This window comes from Cherax quadricarinatus, chromosome 30, assembly GCF_038502225.1.
Source record: "Cherax quadricarinatus isolate ZL_2023a chromosome 30, ASM3850222v1, whole genome shotgun sequence".
Lineage (NCBI taxonomy): Eukaryota > Metazoa > Arthropoda > Malacostraca > Decapoda > Parastacidae > Cherax > Cherax quadricarinatus.
In genome coordinates this window covers 11,839,278-11,851,086 of record NC_091321.1, presented here as the reverse complement: position 1 = coordinate 11,851,086, position 11,809 = coordinate 11,839,278, and the positions used below count along the sequence as shown (strand labels likewise).

Sequence of the window (11,809 nt, the reverse complement as noted above, 5' to 3'; positions counted from 1 at the left end):
CCCCGCCTCTTCACTGGTCGCTACTAGGTCCACTTTCTCCCTGTTCCATGAGCTTGATCATACCTCTTCTTAAAGCTATGTATGGATCCTGCAGACTGTGTGGACTCTCTGGACTGTTCCACTTCCTGACAACTCTATGACTGAAGAAGCACTTCCTAACATCTCTGTGACTCATCTGTGTTTATGTTGGTGTGTTTATGTCGGTGTATGTTTATGTTGGTGCGCCTGTGTCGGTGTGTGTGTGTGTGTGTGTGTGTTTATGTTGGCGTATTTGACTCATGAAATCGTAATGACATGATTGCGGGTTCAAGCCCCGCCCGTGGTATGGTTTGGCGTATTTATGTAGGTGTGTGTTTACGTTGCTGTGTTTATGTTGGCGTGTGTTTATGTCGGTGTGTGTTTAATGTTGCTGTGTTTACGTTGGTGCAGCATTAAGAGAATTAGTGGGCGGGGCGCGTCTCACCCCAGGTTATATAAGAGGGTTCCGCAGTTGTATTTATCAACATTATCTCGGCGAGTGTCGTGACGGCAACATGAAGCTCTTCTTGCTGGTAGGTTGTGTGGTGATGGTGGCAGCGTAGGTGTGCTGGTAATGTGAGAGTGAGTGTGGTATTATTGGCAGGTTGAATATTGTATATCTACGCCAGGCCAACCTGTGTCTTGACGAATAGGTCTGTGTTATATATCTCAGTGCTTGAACCTCTTTTCTCCCCTATTGTGGTGGTACAGTCAGTGATAGAACCTCTTTCCTCCCCTGTTGTGGTGGTACAGTGACAGAACCTATTTCCTCCCCTATTGTTGTGGTACAGTCAGTGACAGAACCTCTTCCCTCCCCTGTTGTGGTGGTACAGTCAGTAACAGAACCTCTTCTCTCCCCTGTTGTGGTGGTATAGTCAGTGACAAAACCTCTTCCTTCTCCTGTTGTGGTGGTACAGTCAGTGATATAACCTCTTTTCTCCCCTATTGTGGTGCTACAGTAAGTGTTGGAACCTCTTTCCTCCCTTCTTTAGTGGTACAATCAGTTAAGTAAATCTAAATCTCAGTGACTGCATGTGGGTCAATATTTAAGGCAGGAATTCACCTGTACAATATAAGTATCAAGAGCACTTGAATGTATAAAATAAATATTAAAATAATCTGTCGAAGTGTACGCACACACACACACACACACACACACACACACCATACGTAGTTTTAAGGCGAGGTATGATAAAGCTCATGGAGCAGGGAGAGAGAGGACCTAGTAGCAATCAGTGAAGAGGCGGGGCCAGGAGCTATGACTCGACCCCTGCAACCACAAATAGGTGAGTACAAATAGGTGAGTACACACGAAATCACTTGTAATTTTTTTTTTACTTGTCTAGCATGTATTCCAGTAATGTGTGTGTGTGTGTGTGTGTACTTATTTTCTGTACCCCCATGTGTGTGTGTATATGCTTGTGTGTTCTGTATTCAAATAAGTGTGTGTATGTGTGTGTGATGATAAGTGTATATTACGTATCACCATGACTGGGTTTGTAAGTTTGCATGATGTGTGGAAGACACGAATCATGACGATGGCAACGGTAACACAAAAGACAGTGTTCAGAATCTGATTACCACAGGTAAAGTGGCAACGAATGATTTTAAAAGCAGCATATCCATGACACAAATAAACGTGGTAGTAGTGTATAGAAAGGTGACAAGCTGGTTTTGCGATTCCCGGCTGGCTCTTCTTAATTTCTCTCTGATGAGTAAATTTTTCCTCCCTGGGCGGTAACGGCGCCTGTTGTGTACTCAGAAAGTGAAAACGCTTTCTAAAACCTTCAGACAGATGCTGGTACGCACGCATGCGTGGCCGCTGGCCTCGTAACCTTACAATAAGTTAGAAATATTCTTAATGTCGTGCAAATATATTTTAGCAAGTAACAGGTGCGGCCAGTTAATAGCAGGTGATCTTACATTTAGTTATGCTGATCTAATTTCTCTGTGGACATTAGACTTGTATCACAGATGAGTATAGTGTGATCATCTGGGAAGCCATGTGATGTACACAAAATATGTAATATCGTAGTAAGGAGTTAAGGTGAAAGGTGATAATGAAATAATAAAATGAGGTGTTGTGTGGTATGTAGGTAGTTTATTATATCTCATCCTGTTATTTCTTTTCCCTGTTTTCGGTTTCCTCTCAACTGAGAGTTAGGGGGTGGGGTGAAATGAAAAAGAAAGAGGGGGGGGGGGAGTAGTAGAACTTATATCACCACCCACAATGGCGATATAAGAGTGCAACTTTTATCTTCCCATGGCTGTTTGATATCTACTTACGACTGCGTTGATGTCTCTTACCAATTCGCGCTAAAATTGCGATCTTGGAAATAGGGTTTGGACTAGAACAGCATTGAATGCACTCAAGTTATCTTTACTGCGGTTGATTCATAGCTCCTGGCTCCACCTCTCAACTCTTGTCGATTGGATTCACTGATTCCTGGCCTCCAGGACTTGATCTTATCTACTCTTGAAGCTGTGTATAGTGTTTGTGTCCATCACCTCTTTATGTAGTGTATTATGCATATCTTCCTAAAAATTTAAAAAGTACTTCCTAACGTTCCTATCGCTCATATTCGTCTTGAAGGGTCCTTCCCTGCTTCTCAAAAGACCTCTCCTTATCTTCCCTTCCTAATACATGAGTATTTCGTGTATGTTGTGTTGCAGATGTGTAACATAATGTGTTGTGTTTTGTTGCAGCTGTGTGTAAGCGTGGTGGCTGGTAACCCACTCCGGGCCAGATCTTCCTCACCTTCTGTGTTTGATTATTATGACTTCGTAGAAATCCCTCGCACTCAAACTGCTGCAGCTCCAAGAGCTGACGGTCCGTTGTCGCCCCGTCGCCCTGGCCCACACCGTCGTCCTGGCCTACCCATTCGCGCTGGCCCGCCCCGTCGTAGGCCCCAGCCTATTCGTCAGGGAGCCCCGGATTATCAGCTGGCTAGTGCGGAGGTCCACCCACCCCAGTTCCGACAACAACCCCAATTTAGACCGAAGTTCAGGCCACAATATCAGAAGGAGGTACCCGTAATCTTCCGTGAAGAACCCGTTTTCGAGAAGCCTGTCTTCTCCAAACCGCAGTACCAGCAGGAGCCCATAATGTACGTGGAAGAGGTGGTAACTGGCAGACCTTTCGAGGTCATGGAAAGGCCTCAGCGTCACCAGGATGATCAGATGCATCGCCAACAGGGAGAACGACCTCCTCTGGATCATGACTACCCACTCTTTCGCCCTCCTCCCCCAAAGTTCCTCCAGAAAGAACGCCACCCGCAATCTGGACACCTGCAACAGAATGACGATATATATGAGGACTTCAGGCAGTATGAAGAACAATCTCAACAAGAAGAACACCCCAAGTTTGAGCAGGAGCGCCTACAATACGATGAACGTCAACAGTTTGAAGATTCCCCCCAGTACGAAGAACGACCTCAGTTTGAGGAATATCCCAAGCATGAACAAGATCTTCCTGTGTATGAGGATGTACCCGAATACGAGGTAGACAGGCGACCACAACATCAGCAAGAGGCGCCACCAGTGTATGCGGAGCCAATAAAGAAGGACATCCGCAAACCTGCCATCAGCAACTATGTGCCCAAGACGAAAGTAAAGGAGGAGCAGGAGCCTGGGCTAGAGAAGAGACAAGTTATACATGGCGGTCACCTTGACCCCGCGGGAGAGCAGGTCAGTGGCATTTATTCCTTTCCAGTATTCATTTGGATCAGATACAATATGACCAATCATGTGGAACAGTAACTTAAGTAAAGCAAGGCGAACGGGGATAGGTATGGTGAGGCGAAGCGAAGGGTTATACGCTGCCAGAGCTTTATTTTTAGTATTACCTGCACGTCCATTAACATATATCCTCTTCTACTGTCATAATAAGCTTCAATTCTCAAACATCTTCTGCATCACTATTATTACCATATTCACTGGAAAGAGTTTAACTCTTAGGGATCACAGTACGCCTTTTTTTTTATATCACTATTCGTTCAATATATTAACGAGTTCTGCCCAGTTTTTCCAGTGACTTGTTGCCCCCCTCCCATTCACCTTGTGCTTCCCTATCACAATACATTTTGCCTCCTACTATACTAGGTACATGGTAGTGGCAGGTGAGACCTCCCACCACACTATGGGAATATTTTGTACATGGTAATGTGGAATAAGTGCGTGGTAGTGACTGGTGTTACATTACTATATACCCCCAGAAACATTTTGTACACAGTTCATGAACACTTCACTAATCATGCACCCCCCACATCACTATATCAGCTTCACATGGTGAGGGTCCGGATTCGATTCCCGGCGAAGGGGTGGAAACATGGACGTGTTTCCTTACACCGGTTGTCTATGTTTAACTATCAGTAAAATGTGTACCTGGGTGTTAGTCGACTGGTGTGGGTCGCATCCTGGGACAAAATTGACCTAATTTGCCCGAAATGCTCTGCATGACAAGCGGCTTTCTACATAGTAGTATGTCATTGATGTCAGCTAGGCCTGTATACCTTGTACATATACTTGTAGTAAATAAAGAAATTATATTTTATGTATCACTGTTTCATCGTACAGTTCGTGGTTGACGCGGCGGAGGCAGAGAGTGCGACAGGAGACGGCCGCTTGTCCTTCCAAATTCACGGCCAGCAGGGACCACACTCCTATCGCTTCGGCTACGACACCGGCAAGGGGTGAGTATCTTAATGGGGGGGGGGGGGCTGATAATGATTACCCCTCTCTTATGCACCTCTTCTCTTTCTCTTGATAATTTCTGAATAATATGCACATATAATGATGTGTTAATCTTGCATATAAAAAGATTAATTGTTTATAAAAGCATTGCATAAGTTAAGAAGTGATGTATATATATATGTTCCGAGTGAAAGCTAAGTAAATATGCTGTCAAGTCTGGAGAGGATTATTATTATTATTATAATCAAGGGGGAAGCGCTAAACCCGTAGGATTATACAACGCCTGGATGGGGGGGTGGAAGGTATTCAGATTTAATTCAGAGAACTGGAGCACAGAACCAGTTCCCTAGATCAAGATTATTATTATTATAATCAAGGGGGAAGCGCTAAACCCGGAGGATTATACAGCGCCTGGGGAGGATGTGGAAGGCATTCAGGCTTAATTCAGGGAACTGGAGCACAGATCCAATTCCCTAAATCAAGAGCCCCTCACCAACATCAAGGAACCTTCCTTGAGGGGACCTAGATCAAGAGCCCCTTACCAGCATCAAGGAACCTTCCTTAAGGGGTTGAGAGGAGCAAGCCAAATCTAGTGTAAATATTTTATGAACAAGTGTTCACAATGCCAAACACCAAATAGCGATTTTCTCGTTCGTTCTCACATACCCTACTAGAGAAGAGCAGCAGAAATATTAACGTATAAGGAAAAGTACTGAACTAGATCAAAGAATAAGCAACGAGAAGACATACAAACAATTTATAAAAAGTACAGAATATATTACATAAAACAATTTAGAATAAATTACAGAACATATTACATACAAATAATTTCGAATATATTAATGAATATACTACATGCATAAAGGAAAAAATTGTTACTGAATACATTACACAGAACGAGAGAGAAGTACCAGGGAAGATATAACAACACACTACATGCTCAGAGAATAAGACTGTAAACAGGCACACTGTAACGAGAGGCATGAAGGAGGGAAGTGGAATGAACTGGGTGATAGATTAGATTAGATTTTGCCATCGAAGTGGCTAGTTTATTGTGCACCCTATATCCATCCTGTGGACGGTAGCGCAAGAGCATATGGATACACATTATTATTATTATTATAATCAAGGGGGAAGCGCTAAACCCGGAGGATTATACAGCATATGGATACACAAAAGGCCTAGGAACTAGCCCCCAAAAGGTTAACAGGTATACATATGGGTTTATATCTACATATCTACAGTTCACTTATCTGTTACAAGCAAATTTAGGAAATTTGCTTAGTATATCTGGTATCTTATTTTCATTAATAAGATATCTTGACATGTCACATAGGTTATTATACTGTGTCTCTGTATTCCTCAATAAGTGGACAATTAAGCACAAAGTGTTCAAGACATTGACCATATGCCTGATCACATAATTTGCATTTAGTTTGATCATCATCTGTGTCTCCCCCAAACTGCCAGAAGTACTTGTAACCAAGCCTAAGAGGGATGTGCGAAGGTTAAAAAGTGAGTGAGAGGTAGGGGTGTATAAAGTTAGGGGGTTGTGGGGGTGGGGGTTAAAAAGGTCACTACACATCTCAGGCTAGGTCACACCATGGAGAAGACCCAGCAAATCAGATCCACATTCCAGCTCTTGAAATCATCAGGAGAGGAACCTCCATGTACACTAACTGCCCCCTTCAAGGCAGGCAAAATTGCTGACCTGGAGAGTGTACAAAGAACTTTCACGACACACACAAGTACGATAAAGAATCTAAATCACTGGGAACAGTTGAAGGCCCTTGATTTGTATTCCCTGGAATGCAGGCGAGAGATACATGATAATATACACTTGGAAAATCCTAAAGGGATTAGTACCAAACTTGCATGCAAAAATCACTCCCTATGAAAGCAAAAGATTCGGCAGGAGATAGAATATTCCCCAGTGAAAAGCTGGAGTGCCAAGAGTACAATGAGAGGCAACACAGTAAGTGTCAGGGGCCAAAGACTGTTCAACTGCCTCCCAGTATACATAAAAGGGATTACCAATAGACCACTGGCTGTCTTCAAGAAGGCACTGGACAGGCACCTAAGACAGTACCTGACTAGCAGGGCTGTGGTTCGTACATCAGTTTGTGTGTAGCCAGCAGTAACAGCCTAGTTGATCAGACCCTGATTCCACCATGAGGCCTGGTCTCAGATAGGGCTGTGGGGGCGTTGACCCCTAAAATCCTCTCCAGGTATCCTTAACAACATAATTCACAGCCAGACTGTATCTCCCTTAAGGTGTGAATCTCAGTGATGAAGAATAAGTCGAATAATAATTAAAAAAAAAAAATGTTTATCTATACATGCGTATTGTATGGCCTGAGTATTATTACGATCATAGAGGCTTAGCATATGCAGTAGGAGTGCAGGCTAAAAAAACAGTCTGTAAAACCATACTCAGAAACTGGCACATTGATGGAGAGTCCGATGACCTGCATTGCCCCCCCCCCACCAAAAAAAAGAGCAGTGACACAAGACCTTTAAATTAATGAACAGCAAGATGGAAACTCGCCTGAATGCTTTTAAAATCACTTTAGGAAAAGCTTTAATTCAGTGGGGTCATACAGTGCCAGTGAAAAAGGTTAGATTTGATGCAAAGGAAGGGCAGCTCCAATTCCTTGGATCAAGCACATTTTTACCTTCACCATAGTACTTCCCATGCAGGGCTTGCTATGCAGAGCATTTGGCATTGGTCCCTGCTGAAGGCAGAGGATGAATAAGACACACATATTATTATTATTATTATAATCAAGGGGGAAGCGCTAAACCCGGAGGATTATACAGCGCATGGGGGGGGATGTGGAAGGCATTCAGGCTTAATTCGGGGAACTGGAGCACAGATCCAATTCCCTAAATCAAGAGCCCCTCACCAACAGCAAGGAACCTTCCTTGAGGGGAAGACACACATAGTACTTGGCTATCATTATTAGCCAAACATTTTGCCTGCATAGCAGGTTTCCTCATTGGAGCATACAGGTGAATACAACACTGGAGACAGTAAAAGTAATTTTGAGACGGTCACTCCCTCAGAGGGACTGACCACCTATCGAGGCTGAGGACCAGTCATCTCAAAATTACCGTTTCCAGTGTGATTTGACTGAAGACTGCCACTCAAGTGAAACTTTTCAATAATAAAGATACCTGGGTGTTGCCTAAGTTTTATTCATCAACTTGTCAGTACTGTATACTATCAATAATAGATGAAGGAAGAGGGCCATCACTTCTCAGAACCAGGTGGGAAACTCCTAAACCTCGGGTCTAGTTTTTTTGGATCAAAAGTCCAAGAAATAATCTTCCCAGGTGAAGTACTAGATCACTTCTAAGTTAAGCCCAAGAAACGATCTTCCCAGGTTAGGCACGAGAAGATCAATTCTAGGATACACGAAATATTTCCCTAAGGTGATTCGGGAATTACGCTACATTTACTAAACCCATAAGAGTCATACAGGGCCTGGGAGGTAATCAGGCTTAGACCAATGAATTAGATAGTAACTCCACTTCTTTGCATCAGCAGCCCTTTATTAGCATCATGGCATATCCTTTCTTTGAAGGGGGGGGAGGGTTGAGGAGGCTTGCCCACTTGATGGATCCCATGTTTTCCCTCCTACCCAGGTCCCTCAAAATAAAAAGCCCCCTCAACAAAGATGCCTTGATGTTGGTTAGGGATCCTTGATCCAAGGAACTGTACTTATCATTCCCTTCCCTGAATATAACCTAAATGTCTCCCATTTCCCAGGTGCTATATGATCCTTACCAGTTAGCATCTTCCTCTATATGCTGGATTCTAGGCTGAGGGACTGGTTCCCTCATCTTCCACTGTCCTGTATATTGTTCTGCAAGGCTGAAGAACCAATCACCTCACCTACTGTTCTCCATATTTTCTCCAAATGAGTTGATTAATCCACCACAAGGTTGCCTACATGCTTTAAAAATTAATGGAAATATGTTCCTCCTCAGGTACAACCGGCAGTTCCGGTATGAAGAAAGGGATGGGGTTGGTCAGGTCCATGGTCGTTATGGTTTCTATGACAAAGATGGAAAACTTCAAGTGGTAAACTATTCTGCCCATCCTGACCATGGATTCTCTGCTGATGTTCCTCATTAGGCTCCTGCTTCTACTCTGCCTAGTTTGACTCTTGTGACAATTGCCATCAGATTGCTTCCTGACCATAAGTGCAAATTAAAACTAGCTTAGTTGAGGCACACAAGACATGATGGAAATCTCACCAGCACACTACCTCGATCTTCATTTTAATTTGCAGCCAAGAGGGTTGCTCTTTCCAAGTTTAACAAGAATTGGCCACTGTCATATAGAAGAATCTCTTTATACATATTTAAAGTTTTAAAACCCTGTTAAAGAACTAGACACTACCTTTTATCTTATCTTTGGGAAATGTGATTTCCATGATAACTATGTTGACTTTTCCAATGTCATGATAACTTCCCACACAATAAAATCTTGTTAACAGTTTTGGAGCTCACGTTTTGTACTTACACAGTACTGTAACATAGTGGATGATAATATTTACAGCGCAAAAGTGTCTAGTCAATTAGGTGTGATGATTTGGGAATGAATTTTCATCACATCAACTCAGAATATTTCATTTGGAAGGGATACAGAACAGTTCTATAACTATGACAAAACTCCTTTCTTGATAACAAAGCATGTACATTATGTTCAGCATATGTACAATCATCTTCAGTGAGTCTTAATTTTGTACAACTAGTTTGTTTTCATTATTTACATAAACCCTGCCAAAACCCTTTCCTTGTACAATCCTGCTTTACATTTTAACAAGCTTTCTTCACTATAGGCAAACATATCTTATATTTATATACCAGTACAGTATTCAGTGTTTGTGAATACATACTCTAACAGTTGTTAGTTTTTATAACTTAATTTTTAACATTTATTGTTTATATTTTATCATTAAGGTTACATTTTCTACTGATATTATACAGGGCTGGAACCTGTTTTTTTATATATTAAAGATGAAATGAATATTTTGTTATGATAAACCTGTATAATGTATTGTAATGAAATGGTTCCTAAATTTTTCTCCTACAACTCCAAACTGAACACTCACAGGACTTGCCAAAAGTGTGCTGATATCACACTTCAGATAATTATTATGAACTCTAAGATAAGTCATAACATACAACTGTGAATGAATAAACAGAAGAATGAACAGTCATTCAACACAACTTGAGTTCACATACTATGTAGTTCTGAGAGGTGTGAGAACACACATATACTATGAAAGTTCCTGTGGCTGTGGAAAGGGACAATTAGGTCACAGATGAAGAAGATATGTTCCAGAAGCACTGTCTGTGAAACCTTCCTATCAAAATAATATAATTATTTTATGCACTAAAACCAAGAGGGTCATACATAACTGCAGGAATGATGTGGGAAAGGAGGAATATGCAGAGGTGATAAGAGAGCGAAGGGCAGGAATGTGCACGGATTAGTGGGGGGGGGGGGAGGAGTAAAAATAAAATCACAATTTGTGCAACAAATAAGTTTTTCTATGAGGTGTCTGCGAGTGAGGCATGTAGCCAATGCACAGACAGGAGACTGCAGTCTTCCAAACACAACAGTGGTGGAAAGATGGCGGCAAGAAAACAATGTGGTTTGACAGAAAATAATTTGTTGTGGATCAACCTAGACTAACACTGTTACCACTGACTTTCCTATCAAAACCTTGTCAATCAGTGGTGCAGCAATGGATTTTTTATGTGCCAGGACCACCGTTCAAGGCCCATTTCCATTCTTAAGTTTAATTATGTTAATGTGACATACTAAACTTGTGGGCATCATTTAGCACTAAATGATAAAAGGGGTGGCTGACATTACAGTACCAAGAGTAAATACAAAAGCAAATGTTTCTCAAAACAGGTATAGTAAGACAGTTTAAATTAAAGACAAAACATTTTTATACTATACATTACCATATACTTTCAGTCAATTATATTTTTCAGGGTTTAACACTTTGTGCAGAGAGGCAGACACATACCTCCTGAAGCTGCCCTTGTAAACTTACTGCTAAGTAAACAGAGGCAGCAAGTGTAAAAAAACATACCCAAAGCTTCACCCATGCCAGGAATCGACCCCAGACCCTAAGTCAATGAACTGAGGACACTACCAACCAAGCCATGGGCACACAATTAAACTGATAGATATGTACCAAGATGGATATTTTTTTATTTTTTTATTATCACACTGGCCGATTCCCACCAAGGCAGGGTGGCCCGAAAAAGAAAAACTTTCACCATCATTCACTCCATCACTGTCTTGCCAGAAGGGTGCTTTACACTACAGTTTTTAAACTGCAACATTAACACCCCTCCTTCAGAGTGCAGGCACTGTACTTCTCATCTCCAGGACTCAAATCCGGCCTGCCGGTTTCCCTGAACCCCTTCATAAATGTTACTTTGCTCACACTCCAACAGCACGTCAAGTATTAAAAACCATTTGTCTCCATTCACTCCTATCAAACACGCTCACGCATGCCTGCTGGAAGTCCAAGCCCCTCGCACACAAAACCTCCTTTACCCCTTCTCTCCAACCTTTCCTAGGCCGACCCCTACCCCGCCTTCCTTCCACTACAGACTGATACACTCTTGAAGTCATTCTGTTTCGCTCCATTCTCTCTACATGTCCGAACCACCTCAACAACCCTTCCTCAGCCCTCTGGACAACAGTTTTGGTAATCCCGCACCTCCTCCTAACTTCCAAACTACGAATTCTCTGCATTATATTCACACCACACATTGCCCTCAGACATGACATCTCCACTGCCTCCAGCCTTCTCCTCGCTGCAACATTCATCACCCACGCTTCACACCCATATAAGAGCGTTGGTAAAACTATACTCTCATACATTCCCCTCTTTGCCTCCAAGGACAAAGTTCTTTGTCTCCACAGACTCCTAAGTGCACCACTCACTCTTTTCCCCTCATCAATTCTATGATTCACCTCATCTTTCATAGACCCATCCGCTGACACGTCCACTCCCAAATATCTGAATATATTCACCTCCTCCATACTCTCTCCCTCCAA

At 42.4% G+C, this 11,809-nt stretch overlaps 1 protein-coding gene across 1 annotated transcript; it reads left to right on the top strand.

The window, feature by feature from the left end:
* The first annotated feature begins 469 nt into the window (after positions 1-469).
* LOC128692631 (uncharacterized) lies at positions 470-9,184 on the top strand. Its single transcript, XM_053781850.2, has 4 exons — positions 470-551; positions 2,725-3,705; positions 4,594-4,709; positions 8,704-9,184. Exons 1-4 carry the CDS (start codon positions 534-536, stop codon positions 8,849-8,851), a joined length of 1,263 nt encoding a protein of 420 aa, XP_053637825.2. The 5' UTR covers positions 470-533; the 3' UTR covers positions 8,852-9,184.
* Positions 9,185-11,809: the final 2,625 nt, after the last annotated feature.

Bases quoted from the DNA above. Each gene is read 5' to 3' on its own strand.
- LOC128692631 (XM_053781850.2), top strand. The intron at 3,706-4,593 runs GTCAGTGGCATT...TTCATCGTACAG, and splicing joins TTGACCCCGCGGGAGAGCAG to TTCGTGGTTGACGCGGCGGA. The intron at 4,710-8,703 runs GTGAGTATCTTA...GTTCCTCCTCAG, and splicing joins GGCTACGACACCGGCAAGGG to GTACAACCGGCAGTTCCGGT.